At 40.4% G+C, this 25,074-nt stretch overlaps 1 protein-coding gene across 1 annotated transcript in view; it reads right to left on the bottom strand.

Moving 5' to 3' along the window:
- Nucleotides 1-7,865: 7,865 nt before the first annotated feature.
- The window catches only part of LOC129238046 (segmentation protein Runt), a 115,369-nt gene continuing 98,160 nt past the window's right edge, over nucleotides 7,866-25,074 (bottom strand). Inside the window, exons 4-5 of the mRNA XM_054873087.1 lie at nucleotides 9,147-9,347; nucleotides 7,866-9,077 (exon numbers count right to left, since the gene is read on the bottom strand). Coding sequence (XP_054729062.1) covers nucleotides 8,185-9,077; nucleotides 9,147-9,347 — 1,094 coding nt within the window. The 3' untranslated portion in view covers nucleotides 7,866-8,184. The remainder of the gene's footprint in view (nucleotides 9,078-9,146; nucleotides 9,348-25,074) is intronic.

Here is a 25,074-nt window from a genome sequence, read left to right as displayed (position 1 = left end):
GTTCGTGACTAGAAACCGGCCAAGACGATGTTATCATCAGTTTTTTAGGTTTCGAAAGGAATTGTGTTGGTGGATTACTTGCAAACTGGTAAAATAATAAATCCTGAAAATTATTGTAACCTTTTAGACCAGCAGAAGGAAAAAATTCGTAAAAAAAATGCTCAGTTTGCAAAAGAAAACAAATTAATTTTCATTTGAACAACGCACCGATTCATAAGAATATTTTGACAATGGCTGAAGTCCATGAATTAAAGTTCGAATTGTTGGAGCATCCACCATTCATGAAGTATTTACAAGATTTGGCCCGTCTGCTTTCAGACCGAAAAAGATTCCTGCATGAAAGCGTTTTTTATCAAATGATGAGGTCAAAACAGCTGTGGAAGCGTATTTTGCAGTCCTTCAAGATTCTCACTTCTGGGATAGAATTCATAAATTGGAATCTCGTTCGAACAAGTGTATTGATGCTCAGGGAGACTATACTGCATAATAAGGTGTGTTTCAAACCATAAAATTGAGTTTTTATTATCGAAGAGCAAAACTTATTGGGCAACCTAGTACATACAATAAAAACAAGCGCGAGCAGTATAAAATACATAAATAAGCAAAAAATTTAATAATTGAGATTTAAACGAAATTATTCAAAATCTAAATACAAAAGAGTTGAGCACGAAAAGTATAATTATAAAGAAATTTATAAAATATTCAAATTTTTAATTATAAAGCGGGTAACAAAAAAAAATTTATAAAATAAATTTACAAATTTCAAACATTTACATATATATATACATATTTATATAAAGCGTTAGAGGTAGGCAGAATTTCCAAAAAATTGGATTTTTTTGTATTTTCTTAAAGTATAATATCTTAGAAATATTGTGTGAAAATTTGAAGTGAATCCGAGAAATACTTTTCGAGTTATTCAACAAATAAAAAAGGGCTATCGGGCGCTCCGGAACGTTCGTATGCCGAAAAAATGGATGCTGCACGTATGAAAGTGGCAGATAAGCGCACTAACGATAACACTCGAGAGGGTAGAATGCTACAGCAAATCGATATTTTGGACGCTGCTATGATGGCTTAAGAACTATTACATGGCTCAGGAATAATGACCCAGTGCAAGTAAATAAATAATTCGTATAACTCTACATAAATCGATAGCAAAACTTTAAATGCGTTTTTCTCAAAACCATGGTGATCTCTATACCTTAAATACCACTTGATAGGTTAGGTTAGGTTAGGTTGACCTGACTGGCTGAAAGCCATCACATAGCCCTATTGGTCCTTAGTGGTACCAGATGGAGCTTGGCCCTTCTCTTACTACTTATCTGCGTTCTGTTTACACATGATTTTCGCGGTTTTTCGAGTGGCTAGCTTGTTCAACCTCCTGTCTATCCGTGTTTTCATGTCCGCAACGATGCCATTGTAGATCGTATTTAAAGGTTTCGTTTTCTTGTTGGAGTTGGATGTAAACAGCGCTTTTGGCGATCTCATCTACAATTTCGTTTTCTGCAATGCCCTTATGTCCGGTTACCCAATAGATGTGTAACCGTCTGTCTGCGGCTAGTTTCTCTATGGCGTCCTTGGTCCTAAGAACGTTTTTAGATGAAATTTTATATGAGTTTGTTGCCTTTATTGCCGCTTGACTGTCAACGTACTTATGTTAGAGTTGCTCGATGTCCTTGCTAGTGCCATTTCTGCAGCCTTTCCTACGGCTTGGTAGATTTCAATAAAATGTATAGTGCTTTTGCTTCATACCTGATCGAAGGATTTTCTTTTTGAAGTGAAACTTCTTTTGTCTCGAAGGATGAAACGCTGTGAGGAGTAAAACCATAGCGTTTCATCTACATGTGACGCTACGCCAGCGCCATCTGTTAAAAGCATGGCGTGGATGAAACGCTGTGAGGAGTAAAACTACGCTAAACTACGTAAAACTCACGCTATGCCAGCGCCATCTGTTAAAAGACTGGCGAAATATGGCAACAATGATTGCAATTTGTCAATATGACATTTGATTGACGGCCGCCGTAGCCGAGTGGGTTGGTGCGTGATCACCATTCGGAATTCACAGAGAGGTCGTTGGTTCGAATCTCGGTGAAAGCAAAATTAATGAAAACATTTTTCTAATAGCGGTCGCCCCTCGGCAGGCAATGGCAAACCTCCGAGTGTATTTCTGCCATGAAAAAAATCTGCTCATAAACATATCATAAAACAAAATGAAATAAATGTATAAAAAAAAAAAAAAAAAATTTTCTTGTGATTCGAACCAAGGATTTCGGATCGGAAGCCCACATTGCTAGCCGCTGGGCTATTGCGCTGTGCTGTCGCCGCAAAATAATGTATCATAAATCTGTTTACCATACCAAAGACCATACACTTTGCGAACGCATTTCGGTGGAAACAGTTGACAGTTCTCCCAAACACAATATTATTAGTAACGCGAGACGCGTCATAGAGTGTGTGTGTAGTTTTGAGCAAATCTTACAAACATATTTTGTTTTGTTGATTGATTTCTGTTAAATATGGCATCAAATCAACAAAAACGGAAACCGAAAACAGGTGCTGAACGGCAACGTGAGTATTTGGAGCGTAAAAAATTAAGAGCTACTGTTGAACACCGTGACAGTGAATCCTCCGGTTGTACGATAAGTGATAATTTGTCATCTGTGCATCAGGATATCGATGAAGAACATTTCTCCGTAAATCGATCAGTCGATGGGCGGTCATTTCATCAGTATCATGGACCTAATTATGTTGTCTGAGTTGCTAGGACAACATGATCATCAAATTCCGATGATTTTAAGTGGCGACTTTAATGTCAATTTTGCAGAAGAGCGATCAAAGACTCTAATAAGTTTCCTCAAAGAAAAATTAAATTTAAATATGGTTAATGATGGTGAAGTACCAACAACAAGATGCGGAACTACCATTGATGCAGTATTTCATCGATACCTTGATAGATTAGAATGTAGATCATTTTTTACGTATTTCAGTTACCATAAAGCCCTTGTTTCATTTTTGGAAAACGAATCCAATAATGATAATGACAATGCCGAGAACCAAATGTAATTGAGTACAATAAATTCATTTCTTTTTATATTAAAATAAATAAATAATTCTGTTTAATAAAATTCCATTCCATGCTTTCCATGACTTCTGCATGCATTATATTGAAATAATAGTTAAATTATTGATTTGTTGATAAAAGAAGTTTCACTTCAATCGTGCGGGTTCCGTGAACTACCACACACTTTCTTTTTTTTGTTTTGTAAATGTTTTTATTTCTGTAAAGTAAAGCAATTGACTGGCAAAAAAATATATTGAAAATCATCATTTTTTTGGGTCTCTGACTACCCCTAACCCCATAAACCAATACCCAGTTTTCAAGGGAATTACATATTTATATGCAAAATGTTGTCAGCAAAAGGTGGTTGAATTTGACTATAGTGAACAATGAAAAGAAAATAAGAGGTTTTGAAAATTTTAAAAATGACTTTTATTATTTACCTTTTTTATTTATTTTATTTAATTATTTTGAAGCAAAAAATTATAAATATGTACATCGCTACACTTTTCCATTAACGTACTTTTCTGCCTTATCTCAGACGGCCCACCAATTCGTCCATCAGCAGACGCAGCCATAAAGAATATTTCTTCAACTTTTATTTTTAGCAAAATATATTATTTTGCACCACAAATGAGCAGAGCCCTTCTGTTGCTTGGAAATAACAACTTCTAAAAACTAAACGAGAAGCATAAAATTTGTGGTTGGCACTCTTTACATAAAGTAACAGAAAATTCTGGTAGCCAACAGAAAAAAGGTGCCCACTCACTTCATTATAATGCAAACACAAAAACAAAAACGTACAAAGAAGTCACGCCGCAACTTAAAAAATGCAACTTAAAAACGAACTACTATTTATTTATAATTTTTAAAATTTTAAGGTATTTAGTACTTTTTTGGGTATCCTTTATTAAAAATTACAGCTTGAAATCTACGTGGCGTGGAGTCAATCAATATTTTTGTGTGTTCGGAACTAATTTGGTGCCACTTCTCAAGTATCGCCTTTTTAAAATCAAATTGGTTATGGATGCCATATTCTCTAATATTTGTCTTCAAAATCACAAATGACCACACATTTTCAAAGACGTTCAAATGCGGTGATTGTGCGAGTTTCAACAATGTGGGGACATTTATATATATATACATTGAACTATTTTGTGACTTGTGCTTTGAATTAGTGTGACTTGTGCTTCGGTTCGATATCTTGATAAAAGTGGAAGTTATCTTCAATTTGTTATTTTCTTGCAAAAGTTGCTTCGATCAATGTCAAATTTCCAACTCCATTGAAAGACATGCAAGCCCAACCCATCACGTTGTCACCACCGTATTTTATATTTGCTCGCAAATCCTCCGGGTTTGAGCTCCATATTGGTCTCGTAGATCTGCCGCCTGACCTGAATAAATCATCTACAAAAAGTAAGTACCGTCCTCCAAAATGCTGCGGTCGTATTTAGATAGTCACGCGCAAACTGTAATCTCTTACACTGTAATCTCCTTGCACTTACGAGAGGTTTATTACGGGCTTTTCTGCCATTGAAATTTTCTTCCCTCAGTACTCTTCGAACAGTTTCTGGATGGCAAGTCGTACCCAAATCCTTTTTGGCCATTTTAGGTAACTTTATAGCGCTCGTTGCTTGATTTTTCTTCACTTGGCGCGCTAATCGTTGACACTCTTTCTCTGTGAAAGTTTTATTTGTAGCCTGTCGTCCTTTATTTACAACACGACTTTCATGCATGAGACGTTCAATAAGTACAAATTCAGCTACTTGACTACGCGACATTCCTTTTTTGAGATCCTCCAAAACTACCTACCTCGAACTATGAAGAAATTAAATAGAAACAAAATAAATAAAATATTTGCATTCATTTTTCAATTTCGCAAAATATTACGAAATATAGAAAACTCAAAATAAATCGTAAATGTATCAAATAAGGTGTGAGTGACTGTACCAACCTTATTTTGATTGTCTCTTATTGCTTGTTTATTACTCTGACCCTTTAAAACGTTCTGTGCCGTTTTGGTTCAACTTCGACTGAGACGGACTAAGATTGTTCGCTCGTTCATTAGTTCTAGTTCTTGTTTCTGTTTTACGAGGAGGAAGCATCGAAAGGCTAACCCGGACTTAAACTCGACCCAAACCTCCTATCGCCAAAGTACTGAGGCACTCGATACTTCCGTCAGGTATATATTTCGTCGCATTTGCTGGCTTACACGAAGCTTAGATATGGAATACCCAGGAGGCAAAAATCAACATTTTCCACATCTGCTTTTCTTTCCATTTCATTGAGGTCAAAAAGCTGTCGAAGCAGACCGGGACATTTGCGACGTGTATGGAGAAGGTGTTATAGGCGAATCTACAGCACGGGAATAGTTTGCAAAGTTCAAAAATGGCGACTTTGCGGTCGCTGACACGTCCTGCAGCGAAAGGCATTCTGAATTCGATAAAGAAGGTCTCAAATCACTTTTGAAGGAGACTGCCGCCAAACCAGTCGTGAATTGACAAAAAAAAATGAACTGCGATCATAAAACTATTCTCAATCACCTTCATTCGATGGGATTTACCGAAAAATTGGAAGCCCGCATCTCGCCCGCCATCGAACAACACGCGGCTCATAAATACCGCCTTTTGTATCGAATCGTCACAAGGGAGATGAGAAATGGTTCCTAAACATCAACATGAAGCAAAGAAGGGAGTGTGTGGCTCCCGAAGATACGCCATAGCCGAGAGTCAAGCCGGATCTTCATCCAAAAAAGTTCTTGATATGTGTTTGGTGGGACTGGGAGGCCATGCTGTACTGGAAAATGCTCGAAACGAATACCGCGGTCAATGAGGAGCTCTACATTGCCCAGTTAAACCGCGTTAATGAGGATATTCGACTGAAAAAACTTAATTGACATGTTCAAACCATACTCCTTCACGGCAACGCCAAGTTCCATATTGCACAAGTCGTCAAAGCCGCGAATGGGTGCTCCTTCGGCATTTTCCATATTCACCGGACCTTGCACCGACCAATTACCAACTTTTCTGCTCCCTGTCAATCCCTTAACTTCGATAACAAAGAGGTCCTTAAAAACTGGCTCAACAACTTCTTTGACACTAGACCAAGCGATTTTTGGCGGAATAGCATCAACAAATTGGTCGAGAGGTGAGAAGAGGTTGTAATTGATTAACTTATTGATATAATTTTTGTTTCTTGTTTAAATAAAAGTCTTCGGTAAAATGTTGTGCTGCCAGTTAAACTTCGGATCCAAAGACTGATTAAATTTCAAGGGCCGGTGTTAATTTTGAATAAAATACAATTTTTTTAGGAAATTATTGCCATTTCTCTTTATTATGATAATATTGGTATGGCTCAATTACGTATGGAACAAAATATCGGCCAAATGGCCGTCGCGGCCTCGGCGGCAAACCTCCATCCGATGGTCCAAATTTTCGACGACGCTGAGGCATAATTGAGGTTCTATGCCGTTAATGTGCCGAATTGTCTCATCCTTTAGCTCTTGAATTATTGCTGGCTTATCGACGTACACCTTTTCTTTCAAATAACACCAAAGAAAGAAGTCCAACGGTGTCAAATCACATGATCTTGACGGCCAATTGACATCGCCGCGACGTGAGATTATTCGGCCATCAAATTTTTCGCGCAAAAGAGCCATTGTTTCGTTAGCTGTGCGACAAGTGGCACCATCCTGTTGAAACCACATATCGTCCACATCCATATCTTCCAATTTGGGCCATAAAAAGTTCGTTATCATCTCACGATAGCGAACACTATTCACAGTAACTGCCTGACCGGCCTCATTTTGGAAAAAATACGGCCCAATGATGCCGCCGGCCCATAAATCACTCTTGGATTATCATTCGCCCAAATGCGGTACTTCTGCTTATTGACGAATTCACTGAGGTGAAAAAGTGCCTCATCACTGAAGATGATTTTCTTCGAACGCCAGTTTTGATTTGAACGCTCGTTTTCATAATAAGCCTAAATAACTTTAACGCGTTGCTTGATTGTGTATCTTTCTATGGTTGAAATTGAGTTAGTTTGAGATTGAAAAATGTCTAATGAACTGCAGAAAAAAAATTGAGGTTTAGGTGTGGTTCACATTCAACATCGGCCCTTAAAATTAAACCACCCTTTAGAACTACTCATAGATATTTCGCTATGTCTGTAAGTGGAACTCCAAACCCATTGACTGATGGAAGTCTGAACTGAGAAACATTACTTTTCGTTTTAAACAACATTAATCGCGTTTTACTTGGGTTAACATTTAGGCCACTGTTCGCGGCCATTGAGTACTGGCTTTCACTCGGCCATTCTTCCACTTTTTGCTTTAGTGTTTAGCCCTTTTTGTGGTGATATTAAAAAAACGTGCGTTTTTTCTTTTGAACTGGGATGTTTGGAAGTATATATATTTATTTGATAATATTTTTCTCACTGCTTTCATCTTTTGGTTTTATAAATATCAACAGAACATTCTAGACTAATATTCACATTTTTCTCTTTGAAATTTCATATTGAAGATATTTTTGAATCAACTTCAAAACCGAATTCCTCTGAATATCATATAATTTCAAATATTTACATGTCTCACGCACTTACACACACACATAGATACATACGTGTGTGTGTGTGTAAATTTTATAACTTCATATGTATGTATGTGTGCATGTATGAATGCCCGTGCTTACGATATACTTATATATGTTTACAATTATAATACAATTAGAATGAAATTTTGATTATGTTTTTAATATTAATTGCGATGTAAGTACATTTCTTAAATTGTTTACACATTTTTCTTTTATAAATTCGATATGTGATTTTCTTCGTTTTACAAAACAGTACATTTTCCTCCGCCTACAAGAGCACATTTAGCATATAATTACTTATTTTACATAAAACTACTTTAAAACCTTTCACTGTCTCTGCGTTCTTGCCTCATCTAAAATTCGCTACACAATAAACGAAACTATGCCTCGCTTGCACCAACATCAGAGCGCGTCCACGCTACCCTCCTAATCCAATTGCTTTACGTCAAGCTCCAGCTCATCATCGTCTGCTTCTCTCTGTTCCGCCAGCACTTTTAAGCCCAACGCCGTCACCATGGCGTTACGCAGCCGCTAGTAGGGGCGCCACACATCCGCTGACTTTGGAGTGCGGCAACGTATTGGCCCATAGCCACCGCGTTCCAGCTCAGTGCGTGATGTCGTACTCACATCGTCCAGATCGATAGTCTCCACTGGCGATGGTGAACGCCGCGTTGATGTGACTGGCGGCGAGGCATTCGGATTAGCATTTTCCACATCCGGCGAATGAGAGATTAGCGTTACGCAACGCTTCACCAAATTGACACCGTTAGTACCCGCATCCACAGCCGCCACCGCCGCCGCCGGCAGGCTACTTGCATCCGGCAGTTCAGCTTGCGGCACACCAGCTACTGGTTGCGCTAAGACATCACCTGCCACGTTGCTCCTAAACCAAGGAAAGTCACTGTAGTTACCATAAAGCTGTGTATATAGCCATTGACTGGGCTGTGGCAAGAGCGGATTCTGCAGGAAAAGCTGAGCTGCTAAGGCAGGATTGAAGTTGTTCGCTGTTGGCGAGAATTGTGATGCAAAGCCGTTGAAGAACTCATTTTTGCGCAGTGTCGTCGAATTTCGTTGTATTAGTGATGTAAATGCACCACTGCCACTGCCACCACCGCCGCCGCCTCCACTGGCCGAGCCACTGTTCGAGGGTGGTGAAGTACTGCGACCATCGTCGTCTTCGTGCAACGAAGAAGTTTTTCTTGGCGAACCCGTCACCGAAATACTATCACTTTCGAAACCTGTATCTATGTTGTTGTTATTATCATTATCACTATTCGTCGTGGTTAGAGGCGGGGAGGTGGTGAGCATCGGTCGTTCGCCTAAGTTGGTGGTAGTGGTTGTGGGCGAACCCTCCGGGCTGGTGGTGCTATGCGCTGCTCCCACCGTTGATAATTGACGCAACTGTGTCAGGTGATGATGAGAATCTGTAAAAGGAAGAGAGTAAGAGAAATTTTACAAAAAATGTTAGCTTTTGGAAATTGAAGATCACAAACCATTTAGAGAGCGCAGACCATGACGATCCAAGCTGCCGGCGATGCTGTGCGCCTGGAAAGCAGGGTGTTGATGATGGAAGAAGGGTGCACCGTGTGGAAAACCAGGTCGAACTAAGGCTGCTGGGTTGCCAACGGCGCTCAAGGCACGCCAATCGGGCGCATGTAAGTGGCTGTGCATGCCGACGAGATGGTGGGCGAAACCTGCAAGAAATGGTGAAAGTTTTCGGTATTTAATCGTTGATGATATAAAAAACTTGTAAAGTTCAAACGTAAAACGTCATTTCAGGCTGAAAATAAATAAAAGGAAGTAATGAATATTGAATACATCAGAACCAGAATATAGACTTGGGTGTATGATGAATTGGAAATTTCTGAAAATGCTTAGAGCTACCATTGTTGATCCAGGAAGTTGGGATATCGGGTAACGATCGAGACACGAGGTTAAGATGTAGTATTCACAATCTGGAGTAGGCTGGCTTACAGACAAGTAAACAAAGCTATTAGCTCGGAACATAACTTAGCCATCTACCCATGAACTCCTATATGCTATGTATTGTAAATTATCCGAAGCTGCATCCATTTCAAGCTCTGTTCGTTGATACTTCTTTGACGGCTTTTGAAATGCATGTGAATGCCTAAATCCAACTAAGTAACACTCCTTAGAAAACAGGAATCACTATCACCTAATTTAATCTACTCGCGATGGGAGGAACGCAAGTAGCATTGGAAGTGCTTCCAAATATGAGGCTTACTTCTCTATTGTAAGAAGGCTCCAATGCAGCTTCTCCTTGAATGCAGAGCTATAGGCCAGAGATGATTGACACATACCGACTAATTGCAGCCGGTAGAAAGGCCCATACGCACAGTCCAGCTCAGCTCTATTTTTAGTTTGATAAAGGAACTGGGTCGAGATGAGGTACTGTGGTGAGTAAAGGACACAAAAGACCATGAGGTCGAAGTATAAACCTCCCATAAATCTATCTATCTACGAAGTAGAGCCATACTTGAGGATCATGAATATCACCGAAATTGATTTTACCCGCCTCCCATCGTCCACCCGTCAGATTAAGAGAAGGGAGTGTCTGTAATTAAACAGCCGTTTAATATTCATGAGGAGTTCAAATATATAATCAATAATTCCAATCAATAATTGAGGTGGCCGCCGTGGCCGAATCGATTTTTGCGCGACTCCTACTCGGTAGAGCATAGATTCGAGACCCCGCGCATGAAAGCCCAAATATAAGGTTGTCAAAAAAGTCTTGCGGTATTTTTATTGAATTTTCAATTGTTCATAAAATTGGTTATAATAATGCGATTTAAGTCAAATATGCGCCGTTTTGTTCGATGACGAGTTCCCAACGAGATGCCAACTTCATAATGCCCCTCTTATAGAAGCTCGTTCGCCATGGACAGAAATAGGTAGTAATCACTTGGGGCGAGATCCGGACTATACGGTGGATGCAAAAGAACCTCCCATCCGAGCTCCCGGAGCTTCTGGCGCGTTACCAAAGATGTGTGTGGCCTGGCGTTGTCCTGATGAAAGACAATTCGGCCTCTGTTAATCAAAGATGGCCTCTTCTGCATGAGTGCTGCATTCAAACGGTCCAGTTGTTGGCAGTACAGGTCCGAATTGAGCGTTTGGCCATAGGGGAGCAGCTCATAATGGATGATTCCCTGCCAATCCCACCAAACACACAGAAGAACCTTCCTGGCCGTCAATCCAGGCTTGGCCACCGTCTGGGCAGCTTCACCGCTTTTCGACCACGACCGTTTACGCTTCACGTTGTCGTAAGTGACCCACTTTTCATCGCCAGTCACCATCCGCTTCAAAAACGGGTCGATTTTGTTGCGATTCAGAAGCGATTCGCATGCATCCATACGGGTAAAAATGTTTTTTTTTGCGTCAAGTCGTGTGGCACCCATACATCCAGCTTCTTTTTCAATCCAAGCTTCTTCAAATGGTTTATAACGGTTTGATGACTCATGCCCAGCTCTTGGCCGATGCTACGGCTGCTACTATGCCGGTCTCTTTCGATCAATTCAGCGATTTTATCGCAATTTTCGACGACAGGCCTTCCGGACCGTGGCGCATCTTCGATCACCTCTGCACCAGAACGAAAACGTTGAAACCATCGTTGTGCGGTGGAAATGGAAACTGTATCGGGTCCATAAACTGCACAAATTTTATTGGCAGCATGAGATGCATTTTTGCCTTTATCGTAGTAGTAGTATTTTGCTCCATGTTTGCGACGCTATAACTCACGAACGACTAAAAGCAAACAACAATTAATCAAACACGTGTTAGCACGTGAAAAGAGCTTTCCAAAAAGCTTTAGCGTGAACCGATGCGATGAATACAACTAGAACTACGCGCTTGCAAAGACAAGCTTGCGGAAATACCGCAAGACTTTTTTGACAACCTTATAATAGAAAAAGTGTTTTCTTGTAGCGATCGCCCTCGGCAGGATATAGCAAACCTCCGAGTGTATTTCTGCCATGAAAAGCAGCTTATAAAAAATCATCTGCAAATAGGAATCGGATCTCGGTCAAACACCCAACAAAGAGTGTAAGCGCCAATTATTATTTTTTTTTTTAATTGCAATCAGAAATGTTCTCCTTACTCACAGTGCAAGACGGGTGTTATAAGATTCAGGTTAAAAATTAGGGAGCAGTTCGTAGAAGCTTCTATTTTGAGTGCTATTTCTTCACCTGCTGTGAGTTTAAGGAAGTCTGGTATCGAGGTGGAAATAAATAGTGGATCTAGTTTGAAAGGTATCTCAATTAAGTGAGCGTCGAAGGAAGTAAAAAAGAATTAATAATCATCAAATCCCCTTGCACTAGCTGAATTTCTGGAAAACCAAGATCACTTTTCAGAGCGGAAACTTTGAAATTCTCTTCAAAATTGTTGCGAATTGAACTGCCGTGACAGTCTTTCTGTGAATACAAATCTGACCCGATAGGTGTGGGAACTCAACCGGCCTGCCAGTTCGGCTAATACTTTCCGTTGAGAACTGAGAAAACTCAGATTTGAAGATATCTTTATGCAAGAAAAGCTACGTTGTTAAAATTCAACGACGTGATTTTTGGCTTCAAAAAGGATCCAGCTGGTAGCTAAGGCACTAAGATGGTTCGAGACATTATTTGCAAGCAGAAAAAATCAATTAACAAGCCCTGTTAAGATTGAAATTGCTTAAAGATTGAAATTGAAATTTGACAAGGTCGAGCCAAGAAGCCCCAGAAGATTTGGTGACTCCTAAAACACTCAGGCTAAAAACCCATTGTATTTAGAGCTCTGGAAAGGAGGTGGATAGTCAAGGAGGAAAGGGGAAAAGTATCAGAGAAAGAGATAGGAAAGAATAGAGACAGAGATAGAGATAGTTAGTACTGTGAGAATTTTCCAGATTCTTTGGTAAATCTGTAAATATCCTCCAGTTTTAGAGAACGAATATTACTCATTCTCACGACATCCGAACCCAAAACTCGTAGCCCTACTCTAGCAAAGGCAGGACACTCACAGAGAAAGTTCTCAGTGCCATCCGCCTCCTCCAAGCATGACAGACATATTGGGTCCTCAATGATTCCAAAGGTGGTCATATGCTGACCCCATGGGTTGTGTCCTGTAATAATACCGACCATCAACCGAACGTCTTTCCTTCCAAGTTTTAGTAGAAAGTTTGACAGTTTTCTGTTCGGACTTGTCACAAAACACTTTGCAGTTCTGCAGCGTGCCAGACCGGACCATCGCTCTTTATGTAAATTGCCTACATAATCGCTAATCAAATTCATGGTTCCCGTGGAACTGATTCCGATTATTGGATCTGGCCCTCGTGGGGGAACCGCTGATTTACGGTTGGCCAATTCATTGGCAATTTCGTTTCCTTGAGCACCGGAGAGCCCTGGATTGCTTAAAGATACGCAAGCCTGCAATAGTAGAGCAAACGCTTGGTGGCATATGGAGGACGTAAGGCCCACAGTTCACAGTTCGCAGGCAAAGTAAAAAAACTTGAAGCATTTAGAAGAACTTCCTTTGTAAAAGCGGAATTAAAAAATTATGTTCGCGTTTATAGGCTGATTTCCAAGCTATCAAATATCTCTAGACTGTTTGAATGCCATGTAAAGGACAGCATTTTTTTTGGCGGTGAAGTCTTTAACTAACCCAAACCAACAGGGTTTTGTAACTGCCCGCTCTACAGCTACTAATCTTGATGTTTTTTATGAATTCTCATCGTTTTCCAAAGGATTCCAAGTTGATTGCATTTACAGAGGCTTCTCTAAGGCATTTAACAAACTGTCGCACGAGATTCTAGCAAACCAGTTAGCTTCCTTGGGCTTTCACTCTCTCTTTTTGCAATGGCTCAAGTCATATTTGACAGGCAGTGCGTGGACGGACAAATCGATGGAGTTCTATGTTATTTTTGTTGTAACAGCATAAACATTCCCCATTCTTACACACGGGGAATGCTCCTGGAGTGGCTATCCTTGGCCGGATATAAATCCAGGTCATTTCGGTAACGTAGAACCGACTGCCGTGGAAACGGTTATATCGAGTTCTATCGAACGACTTTGTTGCTGCTTCAGGTGTCCCCCGAGGGAGCATCTTATGGCCACTTCTTTTTGTTATTTTTATAAATGACATAACCCAATGTTTTATTTTTTTTCTAATCTCGCGGGTGATTTAAAAAATGTCTCATCTCTTAAGGACTCAGTGGATGCTCAGAACCTCCAACTCAGCCTGAGTCATCTTCATCAATGGGGTATGAGGTTGGTTTATTATACGCTCTACACCATTTCTAATAATGTACTGCAAAGTGTAACGCAGTTTAACGATCCTGGAGTTTTAATCGATACGAAATTTTTCTTCTGTTTTCGTATTAATTTCATTCTTTCAAAATTATACTCGGTTCTGGGGTTCATTCGTCGCAATACAACTGACTTTTCTGATCCGCATACCTATAAACCGCTGTTTACAGCTCTTGTTACTGTTAGTACGGCTGTTTTCAGTTCTATTTGAGTGGGTAGGCTTTAATGTTCCACAAAGAAGTCTTCGCAATGTTTAGGAGAAAGAAAATAGAGTTTCTAAGCATTAAATTACATAGTTGCCTAAGTTGGGATCCACTTGCACGAAAACTCCAGATGTCATACCTTGCGACGCCATTGGGAAGATAATAGAAAGGAAGACTAGTATTAACGAATAGAAGAGAGGTTTTTTGTGGAGCGCATCAAGTGGAGCACAAAAGTTAGAGCAGAGCCAAGATGCCTTGAGATTAAGACCCAGTGAGAGAAAATAGCTGAAAAGAAATTGCTTAGATGATTCCGCTTCAACCTCCAGACAGATGCTGAAGAAAGCGCACGAAATTTCATCCCGTGGATACCTGATGTCCGGAAAAGGCACGCAAAAAATTTGAATGCTGTGAGTTTGTTAGGCTTAGAAGGCCAACAAGATCTCGCGCCCACTGGGTAGGATCTGTCCTCAAATGCTGCTTCCCGCCCAGTCTTCCCTTGAGGGAATATGAACGAAGGAATTACCCGCTCGGACCTAGCGAGGTATCAAATAAAAATAATAATAAATAATAAGCGCTTACATTTCCGTTAGATATTTGACCGAGCTCCTTTTCCTATTTATGGCGTCCGTCTTGATGTTGCTGCACAAACGCAGGAGCCTACCGTTTGAAGCCGGACACGGAGTCACATCCCTTCGGGATCGGGCGACTAAGCTGGGCTCTAAGCTACCGTGGGGGTCGGCAGGTTGCGGATAGCCGGAAGGCATGTAGTAACAGATTAATTGTGAATAAGTTTTAAACAAATAAACAATCCCCGACAATGAGCGGCAGAAAGGAAGGATACGGTTTAAAAACTAGCAATTCCGATAACGTTACTATGTCAAAGGTGAATAGACACTGCCTTATTAAAAGAGTGTTTCCCTCACTATGCATGGTGGGCAATACAAATCCAGGAGCGACGACAGTTAGCGGCTACCTGGTCAGCGTCTGTAGCCCAGGTTGGGGCGGCTGTTTCATAGTGGACATTAAGACCGAGCCCAGTAAGGACTTAATTACGATATACTGGAAAATGTTTGGAACATACTGACACGAGCTGACGGCTGAACTATTTTGTCTCTTTAGTAAGCAGAGTGAAACCGAGCTGAAATGGCATTCAGGTTAATGATGCAGCCGTCCCACCCTTTTAAAACTATGGCAAATCTCTAAGAACGCTCAATTTCCCATCGCGATTAAGTGTCGGCGTAGGTCTAAATGCAATCAGCTACCACTGAAGCTTCCCTGATTGCAAAGATGACCATGGAATCATGAATAAGTGACTACGCACCGAGATATGGATAACGGCTTACGAGTTGGGCTCCAACAACCATGAATTCAATCAATCAAAACCGAAATATTTTAGAAGAAGCTAAAATAGCAACAATCAATCCATCATTGGATTTGCCAAAAGAGACTGCAGACGGCAGTAACAGCAGCGGGGAGCTGGTAAAAACCCCTTTCAAAGGAGCTCCAGATTGGCTCATTCGCCACCGTTGATTAGAAGAAGCAGATCTGCGTCACCATGCATGCAGCACAGCAGTGTCGCAAAGGAGGTCACAACAGAAGAACTCAATCGCAGCATCAGTGCTAAGATTAAAGAGCTAACGGGGATGATGGAACTCCCAAAGCGAAATATTAACCAGCCAATGTGTGATCTGGTTTCGAACATTTCTGAGTTCCATAAGAAGTTAGAATGGTTGATTCTGACTTCTAGAATAAGGCTGCTAAAAGAGATAAAAAGTGTGGTATCCGAAGAAAAAAACGAAAGCACGCAAATAAATAAATAAAGTTATCTGAGAAGGTGAGAGCTGTAAGCTGGTATCCAATGCCCAGTTATTGCATTTTAAAGTATTTTTTTCGAATTCTTGAAGAAAATACACTCTACTTTTACTTTTACACAGAGATCAGCAACATCATATTTTACAAATATAAGAAAAGTAAAACAATGGCGCTTAAATACCTACTGAACAATTTTTGAACGACTGACAGCTGCTGCATTAGTCTCATCTCCAATGTCTGCCCGTCATTTTTTTGTATTATTTTGCCACAAACTTAAATGCCAAGTCACCATGCCACATGGTCGTTTTAGCACTCACACAGCTTTATCGACTTTCTACTACTACACTCGCACATGCTTGTGTACACTCACACAACCACCTCGGCGGGTAATGCAGTGCGAGAAAGAGTCTGCCGCCAATACCACAGAAATACGAACACAACACTTGAGTTAATGCCTGAGTATGAATTCGTACTCGACGTTGTATGCAATTGTATATACGGCTCTACTTTTGTATGCGTGTGTGAGTGTGTGTATTAGCCAAGTTTGCAATGGCAGTGGCTTTGCTTGCACTCCCACTAAAACCTAAATATGCGGTCCTGTAAGGAAACCCATGTGCGATAAAGGGTTAGCCACGTTGGTCGCAGTTTGTGTTATGTTCTTATGCTCCGCAAGGGGTTGGAGCCTACGGCGCTCAACGATGTTGGCGGGGAAGAGAGATAGAAAGAGACCACCAAACGGGAGGTTGACTCGGCTCGCCGGCCGCATCGAGTCTCGCCATACTTCGGCTGCCTTCTAAGCCTTCTTCGTGGTGATGTTGTGTATACAAATGTTTGTTGGTGGTGCGGCAGGGGTGGCGGTGAGTGGCGCTACCACAAGCACATACACACACACATGCACACATGTTCGGTGAGAAAAAACACACGTAAGTACGTTAAATTGTGTATATGTAAGTATGTATGTATTTGTACAAATATGGGTCGTCGGTGTCTCGTTGTCGTGTCTCTTGTTGTTGGTAGCATAAAGTTGGTTGAGTCGGTTATGCATCGAATCGTAGTATCGTCGTCGTCGCGTCGTTGGCATTTTGGTCAACATACACAAACACACAAGCGGGCATACACACACAAACACGACTGTATGTAGATATCAATGCATGTTCTGGCTTTGTTGGCTGTTGGTGGTGGAGCTGACGGGGCATAACGTGGTCCCATTGGTGCGCCGCAAAAAGCTTTCTTGCTTTTGCTTTCACATATTCACACACACGCACACACTGGCAAGCATTCATATAGGCGACACTGTTACTGCCTCCGACAATTGTTGCCACAGCCACCACCATATCTGGCATTGCTGCTGCTGCTACTGCGACTGCTGCTGCTACTGCCGCTGCTGCTGCTGCTGGAGGAGCAGCTGAAGCTCAAGCTGGCATCCAGTCTCATCATCATTTTGTATACACTTTGAGTTTGAGTTGCCTGCTCAGTCTTATTGCCTACGTAGTCGGTCTGCCACTGTTGGCATTTTTCTAGCTGCGCTGCACTGTGGTTGGGCGGTCGGGTTGATGCCACAGTTGACTATAAGGCTGTGGTGGCATTTTGTGGCAGCAGTAGTGGTGGTAATAGTATACATTAGTGTCCCATATAGAGATGCTCTCAGTATTGCTGCGGACGGTATGTTGTCACTGCCGCTGCTGCAACTCCTCCCGGCGGGCGGGTGCCCGCTTGGACGTTCAGTTGTCGGTTTGTGTGTGTGATTCCTCAATGAATGCCACAGAATTCCAACACAAATTGGTATCAGCCCCCCACAAACTGGTGGAGCTGCGGCTCCGACCAAGCAACCAACCGACCAACCAAAAGTTTCATGCCTGTTTTCGGTTGGTGCATATTTTCTCTGATGCCTTTCGGTTTTTGTTTTTTATGGATTTATTTATGAAATTTTATTTTATTACCCCTTTTTCGGTTATTCGATGTGTGTGCAAATACACCCGCAAATGGGATATTTTTCGAACCAGTAAAAGAAAAACAAATGCAAAGATTTACGCCGAAGTTGGGCGGATTGGGTGTGTGTGAGTAGCGGGCGAAAATTTGGGAAATAAATGAAGAAACATTTCTTAAAGCAAACTGGATTTTGCAAGTGGAAATTTCTTAAAGCATTTACGAAAGTTTATGTTGGAAGGCATAGAAATGCTATGTGGTAATTTAATTCACAAATTGTTTGAATGTTGAATAGCTTTGAAATCCATGAGGTCGCCGACGACTTGGAAAGAGCAGAATCGGCAAACGCGCTTGTGGGGCCGGAATCATTTTGTGGCCATAAATGGTTTAAAGATTCACATTTACTGGGTGGGTAGACTCAGAGGAAGGTAAAAATATTAGGAGATCTCAGTCAGGTCTAAGTTATCTGTTCAGTATAAAGAGCTTTAAGCTTTTTGGTAAAGCTGACATATAGTTTCTCACTGCTTCTCCAAAGAATCAGAATCAACTGCCTTTTTTATCTCGGCTAAGTTCAAAAGTGTAAGAGAAGATAATCTAAACAAATCACCAGCTTGACAAAATACATGTTTGGCCGCTGTATCCGAATGAGTGAGGTATCCGTGAGGTGAGTCCGCGAGTGCGTAGGTTCGAGTCACTGTGCAAGAACATCAAATAATAAAGTTTTTTCTAATAGCGGTCGCGCCTCTGCAGGCAATGGCAAACCTCCGAGTGTTTTTCTGCCCAAACAAGGCTCCTCATACGAACCACTTCCCGTTCAAAGTCGGCTAAAAACTGTAGATCCCTCCATTTGTGGAACAACATCAAGGCGCACATCACAAATAGGAGGACGAGCTCATGCTTGCTCACATGCTATAAACACATCAAAGTAGGTGGGTAGGTGGATAGATAGAAGTGGCAGTCGGTATCTAAACCAACTCACTTATGCCGTTGTCAGTCCATTGCAATACCACAGTAGCTGCTACTACTCGCTAAACCATTTTATTTTAAGTGCAAACCCATTGATCTGGCTGACACTTCTCTACGATCATCGATATCATTCAAGAATAATGAGCAAAAATCTCTAACCGCTGAACAGTGACAGACTCTTCCCCCTTCTTATTCTTGCAGCCTCTGCAATGGTCGAAATGCGGTATTTTCAATCTTTAAGCATGTCGACCTATGAGGCAGTGGCCTGAGATCACAGCAACTAGAAAAGAGTCGTTTTTCCTTGACCGATTAAGTAGCGCCACTACTAATATCCCATTTACTAGGAAAAGAGTTCTAAATATACCCACACTGGGAATAAATGGAATAGAAGTACCTCTAAAGGAAGGGGTTAAATACCTAGGAATTATCTTTCGGGCGACCGCTATTAGAAAAATGTTTTTCTTCAATTTTGGTGTTTCACCGAGATTTGAACCTACGTTCTCTCTGTGAATTCCGAATGGTTGTCACGCACCAATCCATTCGGCTACGGCGGCCGCCCTAGATAAAAAGGGCCTCAGATTACTCTATGGAGCACTTACAGATCACTTTGCCTGTAATAAACACTTTAGCACAATAGGGTTATCTAATAGTACAAGATCGTGCAGATTCTGCTGTGATTAAGAGGAGTCTATGGAACACTTAATCACCAACTGTGAGGCATTAGGCCACAGGAGACATAGAATCCTCGTGGCTACTAGAGGAGGAAGACCTACAATTGATCCCTCCTAAGCAGCTGGTTCGATTCCTCGGTATACTAAATAATTATAATTAAGTGCTTAGGGGCGCACAATGGATCAATCTGGTCGCAGTGCATAAAGGCTGTAGCCTAATCCATACAACCATTACCATTACCATTACCAAGTAGCGCCTTTGAGCGTCTAGTGTCCATTTTGGCTGAATTCTTTTTGTAGCATTAGAGAGGAGGGCAGTTTGTAGGTTGAGTGGGGTATGCCTACAATCTCAATCTCCATACCAAGAGGAAGGTGAATGGTGGTGCCCTCTCCCGCTAATTTACCTGCCTTATAATTCCCAGGTATGTCACTAAGTCCTGACACCTAATATCAATCCATATTGTTAAGAAATGCGGGGCATTGCCAAGATATTTAATCGCCGCTTGGCTATCACAGTAAATATAGTATACTAAAGTATAGTTAATTTAAGCAATAGTCAAAAAGGTTAGGTACTGGAATAAATTACTATCACTTGAGCGCACAACTCTCTTGGGCGGACAAAAAAATAACTGATAGTGAGTGTCCGACCAAGGGTAGATCCACTGTAAATGTGCACGTTTAAAAAAAAACTTGGATTAATCAAAAAATAATCTTAATCACCAAACGCCACAACTTCGAAAAAAATTTAGAAAAAGTTGTAATTTCCTTTAACCACCAAGTAGAAAATTCTTCCTTGATAACATGAGGATCGTTTGAAAAGTCTGTTCAAAGTCAGAGAGATGGCACTACTGGTCCGTGTCGAGGTTATGCTTAGCCAATAGCATCTACTGGAAGAACACACACCCAGTTTTAGCCAGCTCAGAGTACTTATTTATGTTTGGCACTCGTTTGAATCGAGGAAGTCAATTGATTTTCCTGTGCCATCACGACAAAGCACCAGCACATGCCTCAGCAGTTGTGGTTGAAAAAAATTGTGCAAAAGTTTGAGCAAACCGTGTAGGAGATGTAAAACCACCAGTACATGCTCGTACAGCTCGTACTGCAGAAAATATTGCTGCTATTCGCGATAGTGTGGTCGAAGAGCCGTCCATCTCAACTCTTCGTCGTGCCCAACAATTGCACCTCTCACACTCGTCGTTGATGAACATTATGCATAAAGACTTGCATTTACACGCTTACAAGGTGCAATTGACTCAAGAATTAAAGCCTCTTGACCATTTCAAGCGTCGTCAAAGGTCGGAATGGTGGCAGGAAATGGCAACAGTGAATAACCAGTTTTCGAAGAAAATCATCTTCAGTGATGAGGCACATTTTCACCTCAGTGGATTCGTGAATAAGCAGAATTGCCGCATTTGGGCGAGTGCACCCACAAAGAGTGACTGTTTGGTGCGGTTTATGAGCCGGCGGCATCATTGGGCCGTATTTTTTTCCAAAATGAGGCCGGTCAGGCAGTTCCTCTGAATAGTGTACGCTATCGTGAGATGATAACGAACTTTTTATGGCCCGAATTGGAAGATATGTATGTGGACGATATGCGGTTTCAACAGGACGGTGCCACTTGTCACACAACTAACGAAACAATGGCTCTTTTGCACGAAAAATTTGATGGCCGAATAATCTCACGTCGCGGCGATGTCAATTGGCCGTCAAGATCATGTGATTTGACACCGTTGGATTTATTTTTTTGAGGTTATTTGAAAGAAAAGATGTACGTCAACATTTCAAGAGCTAAAGGATGAGATAATTCAGCACATTAACGGCAGAGAACCTCAATTATGCCTCAGCGTCATCAAAAATTTGAACCATCGGATGGAGGTGTGCCGCCGAGGCCGCGGCGGCTATTTGGCCGATATTTTGTTCCATACGTAATTGAGCCACACCAATATTATCATAGTAAAGAGAAATGACAATAATTTCCTAAAAAAACTGTATTTTATTCAAAATCAACACCGGCCCTTGAACCTTTACTTGAAATACCTTAAGAAGATTATTCAATATGCTTTATTTCAATATATTTTTATTTGTTTATTTACTCTTGTAAATACAAATGTTTCATAAAAAAATGTTTGTGAAAAAAAATTATTTTTTCATATTGGCTATTGCACTTTTCTATTCCTTTTATAGAAAAAAAATTTTTCATTGCATAAGAAAACAAAATATCAGCAAAAAAAATTAAATCAAATTCAAAAATGTTAATGCTTTTTTCCAGTCACCAGCCACAGCCGCACGACTTCAATCTTAAAATAAGTCCTTTGTCACATAAAAGTGAGTGATGAGTTGCGAATCAAACAAAAAAACTACTCCTGACATCGCAAGTTATTCACAAATTAAAAAATATTTATATTAAAACCAAGTAGATATTTTTTCTCCGCAGCCCGCCTTCTGTAATAATTTTTTTTTCATAAACAGATTTTCGTTGTGTTCAGACAGCAGTAAGCGCGCTTACATTTTATAGTCAGAGCCCCAACATTCAACTGATTTACTCTAAAATATGCAATTCTCCATACCTGTCTTGAAACTAAACGAAATACCGCATAAAATCACTAGTACTTTTTTGCTTTAATTTTTTTTTTTAAATAAATGCAAAACACATTAAATTCCCCATGCAGCGCAAACAATCCATTAAAATACTTAAAATTGCTTTGCTATGCCGCTTTCTTTAAACCCTCCTTCAGTTTTCTTCCCAAAATCGCTTTTCCCGTCGGCATTTCGACAATATCCTTGTCCGCCGCAAATTTCTTAGCCACAAATTCACCACATCTTGAAATATGATTCCACTCAAAAAGTTCACTCAATGCCGCACCTCTACGCTGCCATTCCGTTAAGCACCCCCGCCCCCCAGTTGTCCAACGTAAGCGCTCACCACAGTTTGCTAATTTTTTCACCCTCTTTCACTCAGCAATCACTCACTATTTCCAACTGCGTAGCGAGCCGCACTCATCGGCAGCGAAACAGCTGATTTCTGAGCGCTGCACAAGCGCGCATGACCGCAAAAATGAGCGCAAAGCAATCAAAAGCAGAACGAGAGCTGTCGCAGTGGCTGCAAATGTAGCTCATCCTCGTAACTGGCGAGTGTTTCGTAGTTTTTCTTAAAACCACCTACTTAGACGTCTATTGGTGGTGTACTCTACCTCAGTAGCGACAAGTGCACCAGCAGCAGCCATCGTCAAATCTAACTTCGCATACATATGTACACGCACATGCATACATACACGCATATCGAGTACAGCCCATAAAATGTTATCTCCTTTTTTTCGTCTTATTTTAGTTTATTTGCTACTTTTTTTCTTGATTTTATTTGCCATTTTTTTTTGTGTAGAGGTTCTTGGCTTTTTTGGTCACATTATTCGGTTTGTTGTTGGTGTATTCGCACTTATTTGGCCTCTCTAGCCGTCCACCCATTCGAGGTCTCATATCGGGTAGTGTACGGCGTGGAAGTATATAAAATAAAATTTATATGAATAGTGAAATAAAATTAAATGGGAATGCAATGTCTGGCTGACTTAAAGAAACTTCTTTCGCAAGCATTTTGAGGCGATTGCATGGAGAGTGAAAGACTTAAATTTAAATTTAATTGAATTAGATTGTGGATGGAGTTAAGAGTTGTAGTAGTAGTAGTGTAGTAATTTTTTAGACGTATTCTTGAAATTAGCAATACCCAAAGGGAGTGGGGAAATATAGGTTTAAGTATTAAAAGGATGAATTTTATATTCAGATTAGTTGAGAGTTAGGTTGAACATTTTTTTTTGTTTTTTTGCTAAAGGCTTAGGTGCTACTATACATATTTTTTAGTGTGGTAAATTATGGAAATGCTTACCACTGGCATCCTATTCAAAAGAATACAAATTTCTATTTCCTTAACCCATGAATTAAGTACTCGGCTTAGTGTTAAGAAGAAAAGAAGTAAGGCAGTGCAGTGCGTAGGATCGTGGGAAATCTAACTTGGTACACCTGACGCATGTTTTTATGGAATTCTCCTCAAATAAGTTTAATTTTCTATTTATCAATAATTATATTTATTTATATGAATATCCGTAGTTACACAACCTTGACTGCTTTTAAGGAGTAAGGCAGAGCACAATTTCAATAAAAGTTATGTGTGGTAAACACAAACCTGGAGTCAAAATCACACTAGATTTTTTAAACAGTGGCGATTGAGGTGATTTTCGAAAAATTCTAGACCCTTGCATTTACTTTTACCAGAAATTTAAGAAAAATTACAATTAAAAAAACTTAAGTAACTAATTCGCGGAACACTTCTGTTAGGTGTTTGGCCGAGCTCCTTGATGTTGTTCCACAAAAGAAGATACCTACAGTTCCAAGCCGACTCCGAATGGCAGATATTTCTTTATGAGAAGCTTTTTCATGACAAAAATACACTCGAGGTTTGACATTGCCTGCCGAGGGGCGACTGGTACCAGAAAAAACTTGTTCTTCATTTTGGCGTTTTTTGTACGGATATTCGAACCAACGCACTCCCGAATGGTAGCCACGCACCAAACCATTCGGCTACGACGGCCGCCAGTCGTTTTTTGAAAAATCCGTTGATGTTGTTTTTGTTGTTGTTATAGCAACATAAATATATATATGGGGAATGTTGCTGAAGTGACAGTCCTTGGCCAGATATAAATCCGGCTCGTTCCGGTTACGAAGAACCGACTGTCGTGGGAATATTGAATCAAAAATCGAGTTACTTGAAAAAACCCGTCTTTATGTCGGCTTTGATTTTAAAAGCTTAAGAATTTAAAATGATAACACAAAACAGAAATATTGTTGAAATGAATTTTTTTGTTTAATTTGTTTGTAGATAATTTCATCGTATTTATTTTTTTAATTTGATATGCGTCATATGACCGCCGCGGCTACTAGTTGCTGGTCCATTCGATCAGTTAAATTTTTGACTACTTTTTCCAATAAGTCTGAAAAATAAATCTACATGAACCAACTCAGCAAAAGTGCGACGAAATCGATGGTCTTCTGACTGCAATTCTTACACGAGCTGTATTTTATAGGCATATAAGGCAAGATAGTTACGTAAAAGTTTCCACGTAGTCAAAAAACAAAGGCCAAGAAAATGAAAACGGTGACGAATTGACATTTCGGCGACTTTTCATCACTTAGCTCCATGAATCTCGCAGAAATATTTTCTTAGTTTTTTTCAAAATAAATGTCCACACTTTCGAAGTGTTATTCTGGCGTTAAGCGATTCATGATGGGATGCCAAACTTTACTGAACCAAAATGTTAACACAGTTTGTCATTCTCAGCTGTCAAGCTATTGTTACCGATATCGATATCCATAGTTCTCATGCAGCTAAAAAATAACCCATACAAGGTGGCGCAAAATTAATCACCCTATCTAAAGATTTAGGATTTTTGCAAATGGCGTCGTACGTCAATCATATTTGAATATTGTAAACAAGTCAGCTGCGCACAAACACATAAGCAATGGAGCGCGTAAAGGTCCAAATAAAGATTTCCATCATTCAAA

This window comes from Anastrepha obliqua, chromosome 2 (genome assembly GCF_027943255.1).
Source record: "Anastrepha obliqua isolate idAnaObli1 chromosome 2, idAnaObli1_1.0, whole genome shotgun sequence".
Lineage (NCBI taxonomy): Eukaryota > Metazoa > Arthropoda > Insecta > Diptera > Tephritidae > Anastrepha > Anastrepha obliqua.
This window is presented reverse-complemented; position numbering and strand designations above follow the sequence as displayed.